Source organism: Cinclus cinclus, chromosome Z (genome assembly GCF_963662255.1).
Source record: "Cinclus cinclus chromosome Z, bCinCin1.1, whole genome shotgun sequence".
Lineage (NCBI taxonomy): Eukaryota > Metazoa > Chordata > Aves > Passeriformes > Cinclidae > Cinclus > Cinclus cinclus.
Genome location: NC_085084.1, coordinates 56,641,930 through 56,664,967, shown reverse-complemented (window position 1 = coordinate 56,664,967; position 23,038 = coordinate 56,641,930). Strand labels below are relative to the sequence as shown.

At 40.5% G+C, this 23,038-nt stretch overlaps 1 protein-coding gene across 1 annotated transcript in view; it reads left to right on the top strand.

Moving 5' to 3' along the window:
- Positions 1-23,038, top strand: part of KDM4C (lysine demethylase 4C) — a 236,830-nt gene that overhangs the window by 158,138 nt on the left and 55,654 nt on the right. The window contains exon 20 of the mRNA XM_062514063.1: positions 953-1,061. Coding sequence (XP_062370047.1) covers positions 953-1,061 — 109 coding nt within the window. The remainder of the gene's footprint in view (positions 1-952; positions 1,062-23,038) is intronic.

Genomic DNA, 23,038 nt, shown 5'->3' with positions numbered 1-23,038 from the left:
TTATTTGGGTTGAACTGTATAACTTGCTAATTGACATGTCTTCTTGATGATGAAAATGTTTTCCTTTATTCAGATTTACTTCTTGTCTACCCCATAAAGATTTTAGAAGTAGCCTCTGAAAGCTGCTCTTTCTTAATAAAAGTGCATTAGCTTCTGTTTTGCTTTATGAAATACACAGTTCCAACATTAATTTCAGACTTTTAAAAGCTTCTTTTAGCTTTCTTACTTTGAGGTTCATGTATCATGAAGATTTCGAGTGTTTTCTGAGGCATGTAGGAAGCATGTACAATCTGACAAGCCTCCTGACCTTCCATTGAAATCTTAAATGTATCAGTGGTCCTAGGCACTTGCAGGTGCTTTTGCTACTAAAGGAGATCCAGTTCACGTTCAGCATTGCACTGGTGGCTTGATCACTTGGCTGCTTGGATGCTGTTGTAACAGAAGATAGAAGGCCTTGACAAAATTTGCATTTCATTTTGCATTTTGATAAATACATGATTGATTGTAATCACGTTTGTTGTGTAAGAACAGTTTCTCAGGTCTGAGTAATATTAATAACGAGTAATAAATGCTGTAGATGATAAATTACATGTGAACCAAATAGTGTGGTGTTTACGTATGTACTGGTATAGTGCTCCTACAAAAACTTCTTACTTAAATAAAAAGTAAAACATGCTTAAAAATTATTGCAATAAAACCTCAGTCTGAAATTTTATCGACACAAAGTGGTAATATTATAAGTTTTGTTAAAATGTGTTAATGAAGCTTAAGAAAGCCTAATGAGGAAGTAACTACAGATTGGTACCTTTAGGAAAACCAAACTAAACCAAAAGCAAAAGCCAAATGCAAAGCAAGCAACTTAAGAAGAAACTTAAGAAACAAAGCAAGAAACTTAAGCACTTGTATTTCTAGGAGTTTTTTGGTGGTATTTTTGACCTGCCACTTTTCACAGGTGGGCTCATGTAGTATGTGCAATTGCCATCCCAGAAGTCAGATTTGGTAATGTCACAGAGCGTACTCCGATAGACACTAGCAGAATACCTTTGCAAAGATTAAAATTGGTGAGTAGTATATTAATATATGCTTATTAATTAATATATGCTCCATATATGCATTGCTATTAAAGTGTTCCAATATTTGAAATGTATTAAAAATCTGAATTGTGATGGTTATTGCCAGGTAAGGAGCAGTAAGTTATGTTTAAGGTAAGAAATAAATAAAAAGAGTTTTACCAAGATGGGCATTTTGAAACATAATGGAAGTTCATTAACAGTAGTAACAGTCTTTGGTATTCTATTTAATTCAAACTTATTGTTCCCCAAGAGAAGAATAACAAACTTGACCAGTATCAACTGTGAAAGTTTCATTTTTGGAGCTGTATTGCAAATATAATGTATTGGAATAAGACAGGAAATACTACACAGTACGTATTTGTGAGGTCTTTTTATTATTGATTTTTACCTCTACTATTTAGGAAGGTGAAAGGATGCATGATCTGTTCGTTATATGGTATCTCTGCCATCAGGGTATTGAAAAATATGCATACAATAAATCAGACATTAAACAGTGTTATTCAGAAACACTGATGTACTCAAGAAGAGATACGACAAGTGCAAAATGTGTTTTTTTGCTATATTTTACTATATATTATTATATTATATTATGTAGTTATTTAATCTGTCAGTGTGTGCATGACTGTGGTGTTGCAAGATAGAAAGAAAGTTATCAGTGGCCCATTCAAAGTCTTAGAAGAAGTGTGTTTTCTGGATCATTCCACACTGTGTCCAGTGTGGTTCTTGGTCTACCTTACCTTGTACTCAGTTATCTTAAACTAGTAATTTTTTCACTCTATTTATACCTTAATTTCATTTTATTCCATTCCTTATTTTTCCTTCATAGCTGTATGTCTAAATGTGGAAATACAGCTTGGAGTGCTTTAAAATTGATAGCTTGTCCTTCAAGTGGTAATCTGTTTTGAATTTTTGTTCAGAATTTAAAAAAAATTGGTTTTCATGTGTCCTTTTAAAAATAATTTAAAAGCCGTATGTAGGGAGTGTATACTTGAAAATTGTTAATTCAAGGGTTAAAAAACAGAAATGGAACAATGGTTGGAAGCGACCTTCAAGATCATCGAGTCCAACCTTTGACTGAATAGCACAAAGCCTACTGGGCACACCTTATCTCAATCTGCCATATCTGCTCATTTTTTGAACACTTCCAGAGATAATGTCATCATCCAGCTTCCCTGGAGTGGCTATTCCAAAGCCTAACTGTCCTTTCAGTGTAGAAATTTCTCCTGCTATTGAGCCTAACCTCCTCTGGGACAGTGTGAGGCCATTATGTCTTGTCCTACTGTTTTTCACTTGGTGGAAGAGGCTACCACACCCTTATTTCCAGCAGTTGTACAGAGTGATAAGGTTCCTCCTGAGCCTTTTTTTCTCCAGGCTAAACAACACCAGCTTCCTCAGCTGCTCCTCACAGGACTTCTACTCCAGGCCCTTTCCCAGATTTGCTATGCTTCTCTGAACATGCTTGGGCACCTCAATGTCTTTCTTGGATCACAGGTGTGGCCTCAGCAGTGCTGAGGACAGGGAGGAAATACCTGGCCTGGTCCTGCTGGCCACACAATTTCTGCATGCCTTTTACCTTCTTGGCCACCTGGTCAGGGCATGGGCAGAACCCAGTGCTGGGGCTTGTTGAACCTCACACCACTGGCCCTGGGCCATGATCCAGCCTGTCCTGATCCCTCTGCAGAGACTTCCTGTACTCCAGCATGTCAACACTCCCACCCAGCTTGGTGTTGTCTGTGAACTGACTGAGGGTGGCCTTGTTCCCCTTGGCCAGGTCATAAGGATATTAAAGAGAAATTGGCCCTGATTCTTGGTGAACACCACTTGTGACCAGCCACCAAGTGGATTTGAATTAGTTAATTAATTAATTAATCCATTCATTAATTCATCAGATGTTGAAATGTATTCTGTGGACTGTCCATGATGTATACACTGTAAGACTAACGGGAGCCTTTTGGAAAAGGCTTGAATTAATTTTAAGTTACTGATTATGAGGGTGTGGAGCCAATGTTCCTGAAATTACATGATTTACATACCTACTTTATTTCTTCAGAATATGAAGCAATTATGTTAATCAGTTATGAACAGCTGAGGAATTTTTAGATTTTATTCTATTTTTTCCTTCAGAGGATAGAATATTGCTTTTATTCCTTAGTGCTTTTTCAATTCTTGATGCCTCCTTCAATATAGAATGACATTGAACCACTTGTATTGTATAAAGCTATATATAACCTAATTATATCCTGCAAATATGACAATGTTTAGAAATGGACTATTTGCCTTTCTTAACACTGTTTTTTAGAGAGGAGTTTGCATATTTTTGAGGAATGAGTGTTGTGAGGAAGAAACTCAGTTGAATACAGTAGAATTGAGAGGCAGGGTACTTTATAACAGTCATAAATGTAATAGCGCTGCAGGTAGCAGACAGCCTTTCTGTGAGGGAAGGAAGCACTAGAATCCTTGTTGGCTCATTAAACCTTATTATTCCAGGATTTAATTTCTGACATTAAATTTATAATGAAATAGTTAGATTTGTATTGATTTGAGGGAAGTAGGCTGTTTCACCATTTCAAAAGGCTCTGTATTGATGTAATGCCAATAGACCAATAAAACGTTGTTTCTTGGGTAAAGGAGCAGATAAAAAAACCTGCCCTAAAATCACCAGCAGGCTGTCGGCTTTTAAATTTTGATTTTGTTGCAAGTAGATGACTGCATCTGATGATTTTACTATATTTCAGAGTGAATACCCTAGCTAAATTGTTTCCTGGATGATATATGATATGATGTCGTTATGTATTTTAAAAATAAAAATGAATATGTACATGTGTATGTATGCATATACGCAGACACAGACACAGACATAGGCATAGATATAGACACAGTAGAATTGCATATATACTTTTATTTTCTCTAAAACACTGTATCTAAGATACCTCTTATAACATCTTTCTCTTGTTTCCTGGAACATGGATTTCCTACTTCTCTGAAGAGTTTGCTGCCAATAGCCTTTTATGTATGTTCTAGCCTTGTGTATATTTGCCACATTATTCTCAATTCAAACATGATCTCTAAGTTTGTCTTAACTTCTGATTGTTGATGCTACAGAATAACAAGCTCTCATACCAACTGGCACTGAATATTTTTCCTCAGGGGAATCCCAGGGATTATATGCAATTTTTTTTCTTTCTCTAGGAATTCCTGCCTCTTCTTTCCTCCATTCAACCCCACTTCATCCTTATCTTTCATTCCTTTCCTTTTCATTACCATTTGCTCTACACCTGAGAGTAGACCATTGATATCATCTGCATTACTGTTAATTTCTGTAAAAGCATAGTGAGTTTTCACACCTGGGAATATGTGAGCAATTGGTGCAGGTCAGTTTTGCCCATTGAAATTTTAGGGACTGTCAGTGCTGCTCTTCAGCATCTAATTCCAGCTTCACAGCTATCCTGTTTGATAGATTAAGGACACCTTTGTTCATCTCTGTCAATCATTCAAGCCAGAGAATTGACAGAGCAAAGGCAAGCTCTGTACATAATTTCTTGATACTGGGCCTTCATAAGCAAAAAAAAAACACAAAGTCAAACAAAACAAAAAAACCCAAAAAACAAACAAAAAACCCCACATAAACAGAAAACAAACAAACACAAAAAACAACAAAAAACCCACAAAAACCAACAAAAAACCCCCCACAACTATTTTGAGCCTATTTTTATAATTAATTTGGTGATTAAGCATGGGATATGTAATAAATAAATGTGGGCTTCCCTACTGTGCCACCTCTCCTTTACAAAATTTAGGATGTGTTTCATTGATTTTTTGATATGAGCAGTGGAAAAAAATTATAAAGGAATTGATTAAGTTCTAGCATGCAGCCATACCAAAATTAGATACCACACTGTAGGAGTGATTTTTTTCTAGTTGCTTGAAACATTTTCTTTCCCTGTCCTCCTTCTTCCTCCCCCCTGAAGTAATAAGAAGCCCACATAAGAAGAATATCTACTATTTTCAGAGATCATTAGAGGAGGACCTGACATTTTCTTTAATGTAGCATCTACAAAGAAACAGCAAAGGAAGTAAAAAGCCAGTTTTTAATTTTTTTACTAATTTAAAACATCTGTGCAAACCTGAACATATTGGTAGGCTTTTTTTATTGCTTAGCTAGTTGATGTAGTGATTGCTGTTAAATTGTTTCAATTCATTAGAAATTTTGGGTTGAAATCAGTGTGTTTCCTGTCAGTCTTGCCATTATTACATATTCAAGATACACTAATTTCTTCCAGAATAAAACTCAGTATGTGTATCATACTAATAGTAGTTTATAGATTTAAAATAGTTTTTTTCAGCTGTTTCATGTTTGCAAATTACAGGGTTGTTATAGCATGTCAACATGTTTTCATGTTTCTCTTAGCTTTTTCAGTAGGTTATGTGTCATGTACCATCACTGCTGAAAACTTACATGACAGTGAAATTTTAATTAAAAAATAAATATTTTGAAATTTTTTTCCTGAATACAAGTAGACAAAATAAATAGAAGATTTGGCTGGTTTGTTTTTCGTAGGGGAAGAAATGAATGTGATACAGTCTTGTGAGATTGCTTCTATTTTAGGGGTATAAACCCATGATATTGTTGGACTTCATCTGACTTCTCATGCAAAAGCAAAAGTCCTCCTTGGCAACCCTAGTGTTGAGAGCATCCCACAAGGATGCTATAACCTGTGGTTTCACCACGTTATGTCTGTGATGATACATTTTAGACTTTTGAGTTCAAATAGCCACATGGAATGACAATTTGTAATTACCAAGCTAAGAAAGAAATAAGTCAAATATGACATTTAAGTATAAGTTCTAAAAGGAAGTGGCTGAAGGGATATACTTACCATATCACACATTATAGACCCTTTTTTTTTCATAAATTACAGTATGCTAAGTGTTTTGTGGACGCACAATTCAGCTGGTTTCTGTTCCAGTCGTCTCCAGGTTTAGCAGACATGAGCTAGTGTGAAAAAAAGAAATGCACAAATGCTAACTTAAGTATTTTTAATCACAGTGAAAATGGTAGGAGCAGATAAAAGAGAAGCAAAGTTGCTGAGAAGTGATGGGATGTGGGGCACCATTTGAAATTTGTGTACATGTAAATGCAGAATTTTAGCTAATGGCTAAATTAGCTAAAGGAGGAAGTATGGAGGAAGTATGTAACTTGAAAAATTCATGTTGTGAATGAGTGTGGTGTCAGCTTTCATCCCAGTGCTGTTAAACAGCATCGAAAATTGAAACAGTTTACCCAAAGCAGACAAAGCTTAGGCTTCCAATTGAGTTTATTTTTATTTTTATTTTATACTGATTTTTATTTTTATTTTTGCCTTGTTCCATTTGCTTTAAGTCTCAAAGAGAAGCTTGGCGTATGCTTATGTTTTTAAAATTTCATTTTTCCTTGAGTATTTATGTACATGGGGCTTTGGGTCATAGGAAACAAACAGGATTTCTTTGAGTGTCAAAGTCATTGATAAATCTCAGTTTTAGTTTAGGAAGGGAAAAGCTTTTCCCTAAGTACCTAGATAGTCTGTTTTCAAAAGTGTTAATTACTCAGCTCTAATTATAAATATGAATTATAGCTGCATTAAAAAAGTCTCTGGAGATGAAAAATTCAGACTGACCTCTCAAATATCAAATCAGCCTTTGAAAGAAAGTGCTCTCTTGGCTGTTTTTCTACTTTAATACAACATGGGACTTAAAACTAGAATTAAATAAAAGCCCATGCTAGTATATAGCCGGGAATTTAAGCCAACAGGAATATTGAGCCTAGTGTCTTTCAGCCTTGCCAGGCATGTGACTTACAATGAATATTACCTTGTATATGAGAGTGTTTAAATGTATCATCAGTTGCAACAGAAATACTTAAATAGAATCATTATCATCTGTTCCTAGACCTGTGTATTTTGTGATGTTGGCTCTAAAGTCATGATTTCAGTAGAATATATATCAACTTCAGTGAAATATCTCTTTTTGGTATTTTTTATGTTTCAAAATGCTTGGGTATTGGATTGACTTTGTTCTGATAGTCAGTCACTGCAATGCTGTGCTGAAACATGCACATGCAATGCCTTTGTTTCTCTATCTGTAGAGTTTCCTATTATTTTTATACTTGAAATACTATTTCTCCAACAAAATACAGGTAGAAAATGAGTTTTGGAATAGCTGAAGTTGCCCTGAAGCTTTTGATGACCTCAGATTTGTATTTGACAAGTGAACCGACTATAACCACAAGTGTACTCTGACTAAAGAACATTATTTTGAAAAGAAATCTACAGTCTGATGATGACTGATCTACAAGCCTTTCAGAATCTGGCTGAAGCCATAAAGGTTTTTTAGAAGGCTGTACACTTTAAAATTTGCACCCGAAGGCAAATAATAGTGAGCTTGAAAGCTGAAGATTATGGTATTGAAAGGTACATCAATTCTGAAAATACAGAGGTTTCTCAGTGGTATGGCACTGAAGAATGGAATCAAAGCAAAAATTTGTATGAGCTTTTAAAAGAATGGGTGCATATTCTCCTGCATGCCATTCTGTTTTAATGATTAAAAAGGATTAAAGACATTTGAGGACACTACTCATCTTCTCTCTTCTAATTTGTAATGAAATTAATTTGTTAAACTACAGTGAGCTAGTAGAATTATTGCAGCTGTGTTTGTAAAAAAGTAGAGAAGCACTTGCAGTGATGTATACCAGTGTTGCTATGCGTTTCTGGTAATACAAAGAAGTATTGATTACTTTTCAGTGTTTCCAAAAATACTGCTGGAAGGACCATTGAGTAGAATCGTTATGCCATAGATACAGTCACGTATTAACTAGATCATTGCACACATTCACAGGCATTGGGACCAAAATAAATAGAAATCTTGAGCCAGATTTTAAGATATTTCTAAATTGTTTTATAACTGTTAATGTTAATTGCTCTTGGTAATATACTTGATTTCAGAAAGTGTTGAACTAAAAATAATTCAATCGTTGCTTACTGTAATGTATAATTTATTAAAAATGTAGTGACTCATTGCCATTATGTACAAAATAGAATTTACTATATATGATTCAGTCATAGTGTTCATAAGATTTTTAATAAGGATATTAAAAGAATATAGTTTGGTGGCTGTGTAGTATTTACTGTCAGAATAATGTGTAGATCCTATTGCAAACTGTCAAGTTTGTATCTTGCAGTGGTACAGTACTATCAAGTCTTATGAAATATGCAGCAAATGTTAGAAATGCGTTACTATAAATAACGTCTGAAGACATGAACAGAAAGAGACATAAACATGTCTGCTGTTATAAGTGTAGTAACTGCCAAGGACTAATTGTGTCCAGTGTATGCAGAATTTAGAAATCTGGAGAAAGAAAACCAGCACAAGGTTTGTATCTCTAAGTAAATAATTTGCAGAAGCCATAATCCAGGAAAATTTATCTCTGATTATTATGTGCACAAGTTATGTGCATGGTTTTTGTTCGCATAGTGATTGATACATACCATGTTATTAAATGTAAATTAAAACTGAAAAAATCTTCCATAATTTTGTATCACATCTCTGATGAGGCTAGGGGCAATCCTGAATACCAGTACAGGCTAATGTATTAATATATTGGCAGCAGCCCTGCAGAGAATGACTCGGGAATGCATTGGATAAAGCTGGACACAAGCTGTCAACATGCACTTACAACTCAACAAGCCAAGTGCATCCTAAGCTGCATGTAATGCAGCTTGCCCAGCAGGTCAAGAGAGGGGACTTTCTGCCTCTACTCTGCTTTTATGAGAGTACTCCCAGCTGGAGTAGTTCTTCCAGTTCTGGGGATTCCCAGCACAAGAAAATATAATGGACTTGTGTCCTAGTTTGAAAGACAGGTGTTTGTTAGGGAAAGTAGAAGCCTCCCTTTGAATTGAAAAATGTGATTCTTCTTTTTTACAGATTATTATGATTTTGAAATTAAGGGAGCTCTCAGGCAAAGATATGGGGATAGGAATAACATTTTTTTATTAGTATAACTAACAAGACAAACAAGAACAGCAGTTACAAAATTAGTCACAAACAGAACAGTAACTCAGTTTCAGTTTTTCAGGCTGCAGGCTTTTTTTTTTTTTTGAGCTGCAGTTATTGGTGCTGGGGGCAGGCAGGTCCCACAGAGCTGCAGGAGGGCTGGGGCTGATGGCAGCGCTGTCCCAGGGGGAGAGAGAGGGGGAGAGAGAGATGGAGAGAGAGCCCTCCGCTCACAGTGTGGGTCCCAGTGCTCAGCAGAGTGCTGGATGGTGGCAGGTTACAGCGAGAAGGCAGCAGGGCAGGGTCTGACAGCAGTGAGGATGGCTCCCGGCGCTGGGATGGAGCAGAAATGCGGCTGAGGCGGAGATCGTCCTTCTTGTCCAAACTCCGCGGGGGAAAATGGGCCAAGCCAGAGCCTTCCGCTTCCTCTTCCTCTTCTGGCTGTTTGAATCTCACGGGGTTTCCCTCCTCCTTTCTCTCCTCCCCCTTGTCACCAGGGCCCAGTCAACAGGCATCTTAGCATGATGATGGGGAAAATTCCACAGAGGGAAAAGGGAAAGAACCAACCTACAACATTATTCACCCCGAATTTTTCCATACCATCATGCTACATCAAATGAAAATTTTCAAATTATAGACATTCAACATGCATACAGTTACAGATATACGTACAGTATTATAGGGACTTTACTTTAAAACAAGGTTTCCTTGGGGTATGCATTGGGTCTTTTCATTTTTTTGCATCACTTATCAGGTACAACCTGGTTTTTGAGTGAAAACCACCCCATGAATTGGATTGCCTTTGATGGAGGCAGAGTTTACTCAAACTGTTTTTTAGCATTCTTTTTATGTGCATTACTGGAACTTTATTTTCATTTGGTGTTTTTAAGGGCTTAGACTGGGCAGGGCTTGCTTGATTAGTGGAACTTCGGGTGTTCACTAACTATGTGGCCTTTGGTAGATTAATTTTCCAGTTCTTGAACGTCCCCCCCACCTAGTGCCTTCAAGGTGGTTTTAAGCAGTTTATTGCACTGTTTTACTTTCCCAGCCGCTGGTGCGTGATAAGGAATGTGGTACACCCACTTGATGCCGTGTTTTTTGGCTTAGGTATTTATGAGGCTATTGAAATGAGTTTTATTGTTTGACTTAATTTTTTTAGGGGTACTAAGTTTCCAAAGGATTTGTTTTTTGAGGCCCAGGATGGTGTTGTGGGCAGTGGCATGAGGCACAGGGTAGGTCTCCAACCATCCAGTGGTGGCTTCCACCATGTTCAGCACATAGTGCTTGCCTTGGCGTGTCTGAGGCAGTGTGATGTAGTCAAGTTGCCAGGTGTCCTCATATTTATATTTGGACCACCGCCCCCCATACCAGAGGGTCTTTACTTGTTTGGCAGCACACGTCTCACAGTCATGGATAACTTGGGAAATACTGTTTATGGTTAGATTTACTTTTTTGGTTTTGTGCCCACTCATAGGTAGCATTTTTGCTTTGATGATTGAGGCATTATGGGTTTATTGAGCTAGGAACATTTTTTTTTTTTTGTGTTGCTAGTTTAAGTTTATATGTGACACCTCTATCCTTGCAGCCTGATTTATTTTCTTATTGTGTTGGTGCTTTTTTTTAGCTTGAATTTTGGGGACATGGGTATTTAGATGACGGACTTTTACAGGTAGCTTCTCTACCTGAGTGGCAATATCTTTTCACTTATTAGTAGTTTAGATTGGTTTTCTCCTACGTTGCCAGTTAGCTTTTCTCTATCTTTCTAGCCAACCTCGCAGAGCATTGGCTATCATCTATGAATTAGTGTAAAGTTTTGGCTACTTTTTTTTTTAGCAATGTTTAGGGCCAGCTGAACAGCTTTGAGTTCAGCAAGTTGACTTGATCCACCTTCTCCTTCAGTAGCTTGTGCAACCTGTCATGTGGGGTTTTATAGGGCTGCTTTTCACTTCCGGTTCATCCCCACGATGCGACAGGAACCGTCAGTGAAAAGAGCGTAGCAAGTTTTGTTTGCTGGTAGTTGGTTTTATGGTGGAGCTTTATCAGCCCGGGTCACTTGTTCTTGCTCCTCTTCATCGGCAAGTCCAAAATTTTCACTTTCTGGCCAGTTTGTAATTATTTCCAAAATCCCAAGGCGATTAGGGTTTCTGATACGGGCGCGCTGTGTGATGAGGGCGATCCACTTGCTCCATGTGGCATCGGTGGCGTGGTGGGTAGAGGGGACCTTCCCTTTAAACATCCACCCCAGCACTGGTAGTCGGGGTGCCAGGAGGAGCTGTGCTTTTGTGCCAATTATCTTTGAGGTAGATTGAACTTTTTTATAAGCAGTTAAGATTTTTTTTTTTTGTTGGGGCATAGTTGGCTTTAGATCATTTGTAACTTTGGCTTCAGAATCTTAGAGGTTGGCCTCGGGTCATACTAGGTACCTTTTGCTAAAGGCTCCAGGACAAGGCCTTGTTCCCAGCTGCAGAGTAAAACACATTCTTTTCCTTTGGTTTTGTCCTGACTGAGCCACGGGCTATTGCATGAGTGATTTTTTGTTTGATTTGGGTAAAGTCTTGTTGTTGTTCAGGGCTTTAGTGGAAATTGGATTTTTTTTGGGTGATCAGGTAGAGAGGGCTGATGATCTGGCTGTACTCAGGAATGTGCATTCTCCAAAAGCCTATGGCACCTAGGAAAGCTTGTGGGGTTTTTTTTGTTGGTTGGTGGAGACATTGCAGTGATTTTATTGATGACCTCAGTGGGGATTTGGCACCACCCGTCTTGCCACTTTACTCCCAGGAACTGGATCTCCTGGGCAGGACCTTTGACTTTGCTCTTCTTGATGGCAAAACCGGCTCCCAGCAGAATCTGGATGATCTTCTCTCCTTTCTCAAATACTTCCATTGCCGTGTTCCCCCACACAATGATGTCATCAATGTATTGCAGATGTTCTGGAGCTTGACCCTTTTCCAGTGCAGCCTGGATCAGTCCGTGGCAGATGGTGGGGCTGTGTTTCCACCCCTGGGGCAGTCGGTTCCAGGTGTACTGCACTCCCCTCCAGGTGAAAGCAAACTGAGGCCTGCACTCTGCTGCCAGAGGAATGGAGAAAAATGCATTGGCAATGTCAATGGTGGCGTACCACTTTGCTGCCTTGGACTCCAGCTCGTACTGGAGTTCCAGCATGTCCGGCACGGCAGCGCTCAGCGGTGGAGTCACTTCATTCAATGCACGATAGTCCACAGTCAATCTCCATTCTCTGTCAGACTTGCACACAGGCCAGATGGGGCTGTTGAAGGGTGAGTGGGTTTTGCTGACCACCCCTTGGCCCTCCAGCTCACGGATCATCTTGTGGATGGGGATCACGGCATCTCGATTTGTCCTGTACTGCCGGTGGTGCACTGTGGAGGTGGCAATTGGCACTTGCTGCTCCTTCACCTTCAGGAGTCCCACTACAGATGGGTTCTCTGACAGTCCAAGCACGGTGTTCAATTGCTTAATGCCTTCTGCCTCTACAGCAGCTATTCCAAAAGCCCACCTGAGTCCCTTTGGGTCTTTGTAATAGCCATTCCTCAGGAAGTCTATGCCTAGAATACACGGTGCCTCTGGGCCAGTCACAATTGGATGCTTCTGCCACTCCTTCCCAGTCAGGCTCACCTCAGCCTCCAGCAAAGTCAATTCCTGTGATCCCCCTGTCACCCCAGCAATAGAAACAGGCTCTTCCCCCACATGTTCTGATGGTATTAGGGTGCACTGTGAACCAGTATCAACTAATGCCCTATGTTTTTGTGGCTCTGATGTGCCAGGCCATCGGATCCACACTGTCCAAAAGACCCGGTTTTCCCGTGCCTCTCCCTGGCTAGAGGCAGGGCCCCTCTAGCACTGGTTATTATTTCCTTCCTGGGCATACATGTTGGAGGTTCCCTCAAGGGGATCTGACAAATCATCCTCCCTTTTGTAATACCCTGCATCTTGGTTATGGGAAGTTGAGGCTACCTTCACTTTAGTGGAGCTCCCTTGGTTAGTGTTTCCCTCCCTGAGTTGATGCACCCATGCTGCCAGGGCAGAAGTGGGTTTCCCATCCCACCTTCTCATGTCTTCTTCATGGTATTGCAGAAAGAGCCACAGGTCAGCTGGTGAGGTGTATCCTCTCTCCTTAGCTGGGGGACGTTGGGCTCTAACTCTGGCATCTGTGACTCGCACTGGTGCTGCATTGACCTTCCTCATCTCCTCCCTCATCCCTCTCATCTCCTCTTTGATTTCTCTAATCATGGTAGAGAGTTGAGCCTGCATTGGGCCATTGATCATACTCTCAAAATTTCTGAGCTTATTGGCAACAGAACCCACTGTCTCGTGGTTGGTGTCAGCATTAATGGCTGCAATGAATGTGGTGTATTGAGATGGCCCCAGGTGTGCCAGATTCCACAACATCTGCCCTGTGCACCTGACCTTTTCGGGGTCATTGTCATGTTGTCCACCCCTCCCAAAGAGTATCTCCAGTACTGCCACTTATCTCAGCTGTTGGATCCCCTCCTCAGCGGTTTTCCAGCGCATTCTATGGTGGTGCTCCTGCATTCTCTCTCTATGGACAAACCTCTCTCTTACACTCATTAAAAGCCGCTCCCAGAGGGAAAGGCGGCCTGGTTCCCTTACGAATATGTGATCCACACCTGAGTCCTGGGTCAGGGGTCCCAAATTCCTTGCCTCAGTACCATCCAGCTGCACACCTGTACCCATAAGGTCCCAGACCCGCAGTAACCACGTTGTAAAAGCCTCACGGCCCCTTCGTACAACATCTTTACGAAGATTACGGAGACTCTCGTATGACAGGGACTCCGTGACGATCTCAACCTCTGGCTCCCCTGCTGGTTGTGAGGGCCCTGCTTTCTGATCATTATTATCTAGGTGCTTTGTTTTCACTTTAGACTTCTTAGTTTTCACGGGGGCAACTGCTGCTGGCTGTGAGTGCCCTTGCAGTTCAGCTGGAACCTGGAGAGATGTAACATTTGTGGGTTCCACTGCTGCACCATCAGGTTCTCCCTCTTTAAGGCAGGGGGAGAGTTTCTCAAGAGCTGGGGAAAAGTACTCCTTCAGCATTTGGCCCATCTCCTTCACTAGAAACCCCACCCACTCTGGATGGTTCCTTTCTGAGGTGAGCTCTGGGGCAGAGTCAGGCTCAGGGGCAACGTCCTTAGTCTCTGGGGCAGGGTCAGGCTCTGGGGCAGGGCCAGTCTCAGGGGGAGAATCCCTACTTCTTGGGGGACGTGTCAGGGTTGTTATCCAAGTCAATCTCCCCTCATCTCGGAATGTTAAATAGAACAGGTTTACAAGGCCTATTAGCAATGTCAGCCACTGTATGATATAATTACCACTTAGAAGAAATTTGAACCCTTTAAAAACTGGTGGAACAGACTCAAAAACTTGTGTAAGGGGTTGGGACAAAATTTTTTTTGGTGTCATATCCTCACAGTATGTACCATTATTAAAGTAACCCCAAAAACATACAGTTAGAGTGTGATAGCCCTGAATCCATGTGCCCACCTTCCAGAGGAAGTTAAAAATCCACGAATTTCTCACGTTATCAACCCACAAAAGGAACAGGATAATAGTTACAGCAGCCTGAGTTATAGGACCCATGTTCAAGGAAGGGATTGCAAATGGGAGAGATAAAGCTGTGGCCACATGGAGCCCAAACCACGGTAAGCTGGACAACATGATGGCACCTAACACAAAACTGAGGTAGCTCAAGAACTGTTATTCCTTTGTTACCCTTTCCTCTCAATGCCCTCGGGCCTCATGTTGTGGCACCAAAATCTGTCCTGGTTTGAAAGACAGGTGTTTGCTAAGGAAAGCAGAAGCCTCCCTTTGGACTGAAAAATGTGATCCTTCCTTCCTACAGATTATTATGATTTTGAAATTAAGGGAGCTCTCAGGCAAAGATATGGGAATAGGAATAACAGTTCTTTATTAGTATATCTAACAAGACAAACAAGAACAACAACAACAGCTATGAAATTACCCACAAACAGAACAGTAACTCAGTCCCAGTGTTTTTTGGCTGCAGGCACCTTTTCCCTGAGCTGCAGTTCCCGGTGCTGGGGGCGGGCGGGTCCCGCAGAGCCGCAGGAGGGCTGGGGGTGATGGCAGCGCTGTCCCAGGGGGAGAGAGAGATGGAGAGAGAGCCCTCCGCTCACGGTGTGGGTCCTGATGCTCAGCAGAGTGCTGGATGGTGGTAGTTCACAGTGAGAAGACAGCCGGGCAGGGTCCGATAGTGGTTTCCCGACGCTGGGATGGCGGAGATGGAGGAGAGGCAGCGATCGTCCTTCTCGTCTGAACTCCATGGGGGAAATGGGCCGAGGCCCAGCCTTCTGCTTCCTCTTCTGGCTGTTTGAATCTCGTGGGGTTTCCCTCCTCTTTCTCCCCGTTGTCACCAGGGCCCAGTCAACAGGTATCTTAGCATGACGATGGGGAAAATTCCACAGAGGGAAAAGGGAAAGAACCAACCTACAACAACTTGTGAAAATGGATCCAAGACAAAATGATCACAGGGCTGGAGCAACTCTGACAGGTTGAGAAGGCTGAAGCTTTTCAGCCTGGAGAAGAGAAACTCCAGTGAAAACTTACTGACGCCTTTTAATACTTAAAAGGAACTTCTAGAAAAGACAGGGAAAGACTGTTTCACCAGTACCTGCAGGGACAGGATTACCAGCAGGTGTTTATACTGAAAGAAGGTATATTTAGGTGGAATGCAAGGAAGACTTTTTTCTTACACTGAAAGTGTTATAATGCTGGAGCAGCCTGCCCATAGAATTTGTAGGTGCCTCATCACTGGAATTATTCAAGGTCAGGTTTTATGGGGCTTTGGGTAACCTGGGCAAGTGACAATGGGGCTAAAACTAGATGATCTTTAAAGATCCCTTCCCACCCAAATTGTTCATAGATTTTGGAGGACATGAAACAGTGGAGACTTCTATGGAATAAAATAGTAATGAGGTGATCACCTACCAATGTGTGAGGAGCTGTTGGGGTTTTTAAATGTGTATATAGTCAGTAGCACAGCAAAATTTATTCAAAACTTCTTTAGACTTACATATAATGAAAAAGTGAATTTCTAGAAGATTGAATATTACTACTTTATGGTGTCATAAATGCAATTGGTAATAATTGCAGTGATGCTCTTGTTTAAATCACCTTACCCAGATACAAAGGTGAAGGATTATGATTATGGAAAAAATGTTCTGTTATAAATATACATTTTAAAAAGAGCAATATTCTCTTTCCTCCGGTCAATGGGCACTTTCCCTGACTGCCATGACTTTTCAGGTATGATGGAGTGTGGCTTGACAACTGCATCAGCCAATTCCATTAGGACACTGGGATGCATCTCACTGGGTCCTATGGACTTGCATATGTTCAGGTCCCCCTGGTGGACTTGAGCCTGATCTGGTCTTAGACTGGGAATTACTTCAATTCCCCAGTTCCTTCCTTGAGATTCAGGGACTTCAGAGATGAAGAGTGGGAAGAGTGATTACTAACACTGAGGCAAACAAAATTATTGGGTACCTCACATTTTCTTTAATCTTCCATTTCTGACCAGCATGCTTATAGAAGCCATTTTTGCAATTCTTTGTATGCCTTACCAAATTCAGCTCCAACCTATGCTGGTTTGAAAGCAAACCAGTGGGAGATCCCAAGTCAGAACTAAAATTTAATAGGAAAATTAAAATAAAATGCTGTAGTACAAACACACTGACAAAGTCAGAATACAACCTGACACCCTGTCAGTCAGGGTGTTGGCAGCAGCCTGATTAAATGGTGGTTGCAGTCCTCCTGTAGTGACAGATGTGGTTCTGTTGAAGTAGTGATCCTGTAGAAAGGTGTAGTTTTCCTCTGAAGGTCCATTGGTGATAGACCAGACAAGGGTCTGGTTTTCCTCTGGGAATCCAATGGAAAAAGCCTGGCTGTGGTTTTCTGAATCTCAGATTATATACAGGTAGGAATGTTTGGCTCCTCCCCCTGCTGGAGCATCTCACAAAGGGATGAAGTAATTTTACCAGTCATGCAGTGGAACTCAATGGCTCATTAACAGAAGATATCTTCCTGGGCAGTGGATGGGTTTGTGGAAGAGATAAAGAAAATTGCCCCACCTGGTTTTAACAGATGGTAATAGAATATATACTTTTGGTTATATTACATATTGCGTTGCAAACTAAGACAAACTACACCTTAGCTTTCCTAATCCTGTCCCTCCTCAACCAGACAGCACTTCTCTTTTCTTCCCAGGATTCCTGTCCCTGATTCCACATCAAGTGCTTTTCCTTCTTGTGTTTCACTTTGTCCAGGAGGTCTTTACTGGGCCATGCTGGTCTCCTGCCTTCCCTGCCTGAATGCTCACTGGTGGAAAGGGAGAGATCATGGGCTCTAAGAAAAATGCCCTCAAAGATCTGAGAGTTCTATTCTGCTCCTTTTCCCCTGAGTGCAGTTTTCCAGAAAGTCCCATCCTAATTCCTTAAATAACTAAAAGTTCAGGCTTCTAAAATTCAGGACACTGACTTTAACCTTTGGCCCATAACCCTTGAGATCACAAATTCCACCAGGGCATGACCACTTTATTCCAGGCTGCCACTGATGCTGACCTCTCCAGTTAGTTAATCTGTGTCAGTAAGCAGCAAGTGCAGTAACACTTCTCTGTCACCTGCGTTAAGAAATTTTTCTTGATGCTCTCCAGGGGTCTCCTGGACTGCTTATATCTTGCCGAGCTGCTTTTCCAGCAGATATCAGGTGACTGTCCTGACAAGTCCCTGCAGCTGGATCAGAACGTGCCAGATTGATGCTTCCTGCAGGTAGAGTAAGAAGGTTTTGTCACAGGGTCCCCTCAACTGAGGTGGGCAGTAAACACAAATCATGAGATTTCCTTAATTGGCTTGGCTTCTGATTTTCAACCACAAGCTCTTGACCTGTTCATCACTGTTTTTTAAAAGATGGGTTTGTGCAATCAAGTGCATATAGAGGGCAAATTGCCTGCCCCTCCTCCCTTGCCTGAACCTTCTGAACAGTTTGTAGCTGTCAATTGGAGTGCTCCAGTCAAGTGATTTATCCCACCAAGTTTCAGTGGTTTTTTTAGATCATAGCTTTCAAATTGCAGAGTCACTTCTAGTCCCTTCTGCTTGTTACTTGTGCTGCATTGTTTCATAAATTTGATGTATTTTAAGGATAGAATGATGAGTTATCAATAAATTAATTACTTGGACAAATAACTGGAAATAGTTCAAAACTCAGTTCAGTGAGAATTTTTAGCTTTCAGTAGTTGAATTTGTATTTTTAGTGCTTTTTACTAATTTTTTGTGTTGTTTCCCTCACTTAAAGTGCTCTTTATGCCACAAGGCATTTGTGTGATGATCCTTGCAACATTACTGTGAGACTTGTTCACTGAAGGGTAAAAGGTCCAGTTCAGGTTATAAGCTTGAGAACTTGTGTTCATGAACAGATACTGGTTTTACTTTAGGAAACTGACTGCTATTTAAAGTAATATTTGTAAGGAGCTGCTGAAGAAAGTAGTAGGTTGATTTGCACAGCATATTCTGGGGATTTAAAGTAACTCAAGTTAATGTTCATTTTAGAGAGAAAAACTGATGGCTGAGCTGCTGCCTGGGGTTGCTTTTTTTTCCTATTAGCTGAAGTGGCTCTCTGTGAGCTTTCTATATATGCACTTTCCAAGAAAAAGGATAAAGTATCACTTTTAGATAAAGTTTTATTGGTGGAAAAATGGCACAGTCTTTTAGAGACTAGTGATTTGTCCTGCCTTTTTTTACTGTGCAGCTTTTAAAACATTTAATTTATTTCATGCTGCTGTTTTGTCCTGGATTCCTCTGTTACCAGGAGAAAGTATGGTCTCCTAGACAGCTGCCACAGCTTGCACTAGAGTCGAGTCTCTTAATTGCTCCAAATGACAGACAGTACCATTTTGTTTATGGAGAAGTGGCATATTTTCCTGTACATGTAGTGATGTGAAATAATTTGCTAGGCACATCCAGCATGTTTAACTGTGTGGTCTTCAGGAATGGCTGTGTGTTGTTTTCATTACCAGCAAGCATTACATCTGTCTTGTCAGCTCTGAACTTAAGCAGCTTACTTATTCCTTGCACCTTATCACACCAGGGCACTTGGCAAGCTGAGAGACTACACTGTCCAAGTCTGACAAATCTAAATCTTAAAGCAATGTCAACATCTTAAGGATGGCACTGCAGCCTACATCATCTTCCAATTTGTCCAGTAGCCTATATTTTACAGAGTGACACTACATCAGAAAATTCTTGTGGTGGAGAGTCAGTGTTACTGTCTGCTTTTTTTTTGGCAGAGAAGGAAGGGGCTATATGAGAAGGTTTCGTAACAAAATAAGACATGGTGTCATGGAGTTCATAAAATGAGTAACGAATATATTAACTTCATGAAACTGGGCAGATACAAAGGTATATGCATACAGGTGGAGGCTGTAGAAAATACCCTGGATTTGAAAATTTATATATTCCTCTGCTTTTTTGCATATCAGAGCATTAGTAGGAGACATATTCTTGAGCAAGTTTATATCAGCTTGACTGTAAATAAAGAAGCCATTGCAAATTCAAACTTTGTTTTAAAGACCTTCTCATCATGAGGAAGAGATAATATATAGGACCCTTAGTCTGTAGCATAGTTTCTCATGTTTATCATCTCCTTAATAGGAAGGTAGCTATGTACTTTATCTTTCGATGTTAAGGCAACATAATCTCCATAGAAATGATGGCTGAGGAAAGAGACCAGAACATGCAGCAGAAAAATTCATGGTACCTGATACTGTATGATATTCAGCTAACCATCTGGTCTATAGTTTGTTTGTTTTCTTCTACAGTATAAAAATAAATTCCTTAATGATAGAGGAATTACAGTCTTGCAGTAGGGCAGCACTTAGATGATTTTGGAGAAAGTCCAGATCTCTGACTAAGAAGGCTTGACTTATATCACAGATGTCCTTTTGTTTGTGAGCCTTTTGCTTTTTGACCAACATGGAAGAGTATTTCTATCCTTGTGAGAGGTGTTTGCTTTTTATAACACATACCTACTGGCTGGGTAATTTTGCTGCTGTAACACAGTTTGCAGCGTAAACTTAGCATATTCAGTGCTACCTGTAATGCCTCAGCACTTTCCAGTTCATCATAGTTTCAGGACACCCCATCCATGTGAAAAATACTGTGGTCACTATGAAAGCTACCTTTGAGAAACTGTCATGGCTCTCTTTCCCATAGGAATTTTCTGTTTGCAATGCATCTAGTTCCTTAGCTAGTCATGGTAAAAATTATCTCATTATAGCAAGTAGAAATCAGATGGCTTTTAGAAATAGAAATAATATAAAAATAGAAATAATATAAAAATAGAAATTGAGAATTTGCAGCCCTCTCCTGGATGTGATTTGTTAGGTTAGTGGAAAATGTAGGAGATGAAGGTTTGCTGAATGTATCTGCCATTCCTTCCAGAATCACAGAATTATTTAGGTTAAGAAAGAACTCTGAAATAATTGAGCCCAACCATTGGTGGAACACCACCTTGTCAACCAGACCATGGCACTGGGTGCCACATCCAGTCTTTCCTTAAACACTTCCAGGGGTGTAACTCCACCACTTCCCTGGGTTGTACATTCTGATGTTTAACAACCATTACCATGAAATTTTATCCTATTCAACCTCAACCTCCCATGCAGCAGCTTGAGGCTGTGTCATCTTGTGCTTTTGCTAGTTACGTGGGAGACAAGGCTGACCCTCACTTGACAGCCTTCATTCAGGGGGTTGTAGAGAGTGATAAGATCTCCCCTGAGCCTCCTTTTCTCCAGGCTAAACAATCACAGTGCCCTCAGTGACTCCTCATAGTACTACTTACTCTCTAGATACTTCACCATCTTTGTTCTGGATTTGCTCCAGCATCTAAATGTCTTTATTGAAGTGATACCTTTCTTAATACAGGAATCTACAGTTTAGTTTTTTGGGTCCTGTCTTTGTTTGTTTGGGTGATTTCCTTGTATATAGCTTTGTAATTGTGACTAGCATACACACAGAATTTTCTATAGTGCAATTCCTTCGTAGATCTTTATTCTAAAATAATTAGGAAGGTGAATATGTAAGTCTCTACAACAGGTTACGGCTTGTAAATTAGGGGTTGGAAATGCACCACTTAATGCTTTTGGTGAATTATCTGACTTCTGTACTTAATTTGCAATGAAATTGCTTTTTATCTAAATATAAAGGTTCAAACTTTCCAAATATCTGCTAAGGGGCAAATCTTAAGCAGTAAACTTTAAAGGGAAAGAGAATCTAGATGACCAAAGTGATAGATTATGGCTTTTGTTAAAAACTCTTAGTACAGTTTAGATAGACCAACTACCAAGGCAAGTCTCTCCAGAACTGACCAGGTCCTCAGTGGAGCAGCAGATGGTGGTACACAGCAGGGTTTTCTGAGGCAGGGGAGTGCCAGAGCACAGAGAGACCCACACGGACCTGGCAGCTCTCAGGATGCTTACAAGGTCCGGGCATTGCCAGAGGAATTGTGGCCACCTACACATGTCTACAAAACAGCCTGGGGAGTGTAATATACCAGGGAATGGTGCAGCAATTAATGCAGAGAAATGCACAGTAATGATGTTGACACCTTATCAGTTCAAATGGTGAGTTGGTGATTATCATCCTCCTAGGAGGTGTCATCCACCTGGCAGAAGCTATGTCTTCTGCACTAACCAGAATAAGTTCCCAAGAAAACAGGCAGCTGTTCAGATCTCAGGGTACAGAGCATGTGTTGCATTAAGAGTAGTACAAATTCTTCTGTTGTGTTAAATTTGGCAGAAAATAAACTCCCTTGCATTATAGCAGTTCCTCTGATATCAGAGGGATTGGGAGCTCCTAGGCTTAGCTACTAAATGATGGCCTCTTAAACACTAAGCAGCAGAAGTAGACAGCCAAGTGAGTCTGGTTGGGTTCAATGAGAACTGCCATGATTATGGGTTTACAAACAGTGTGATACACTGTATGCCTGGTTGCAACCTGTGAACTCTCATGGCAGGACCTAGAAGTGTGGTCACATTCAGTAACTTGCATGGCCAGGTGCAAAGTAGTGTTGTTCACTGAGCAGCAGAAATGCAGGTTCTTATTGGATTGATGGTTATATATGCAGTCTGAAGAAGGACATGTGAATGCTGACATTATGAATAATAGAGCAAACAACAAATACATTACATTTTGAGATGACTATATATTGTTAAAGGTATGAAGACACACACAAGCTTGCTTTCTGAATTTCCTGAAGAAACCCTCAGTAGAGCTGATTGTTCAAGTCTTACCTGATAGGCATTCCTATGGAGGAGGAGATAGGAATAGCCTGTTGATCATCTCAGAATACCATGGTGGAATCTCCTGTTATCCATCACCACTTATGCTACACTTAAAATGGGTTTGTCTGAAGGAGAGGGAAAGGTAAAGTTACAGTAATTTCATGTTTAGGTGGAATTTGATTGATTTTCGGCATTAGCGTATGTGATGGTGTGAAAAGTAATACGTGCTTGGGAGTTAGAGAAACACAGAAACATAGAATGGGTCAGGTTGGAAAGGACCCAGTGGACCATCTGGTCCAACCTCCCTGCTCAGGCAGGGTCACCCTAGAGCACATTGCAGAGAATTGTTCCACATGGGTCATTTAACAGGCCCAGCATTTACCAATGGACCCACTTTATCCTTTGTTTTCCTTTTGTAATTGATGTATTTGAAGAATCCACTTTCGTTGTCCTTGACATCTTTGTCCAGATTTAATTCCACATGGGCCTTTTTTTTCTTGTCTCATTTCTACTTACTCTGACTGCCTCTCTAAATTCATTCCAAGTGACCTGACCCTGCTTCCAGCTCCTGTGTATTTCCTGTCTACCACTGAGTAATGAGAGAAGTATTTAT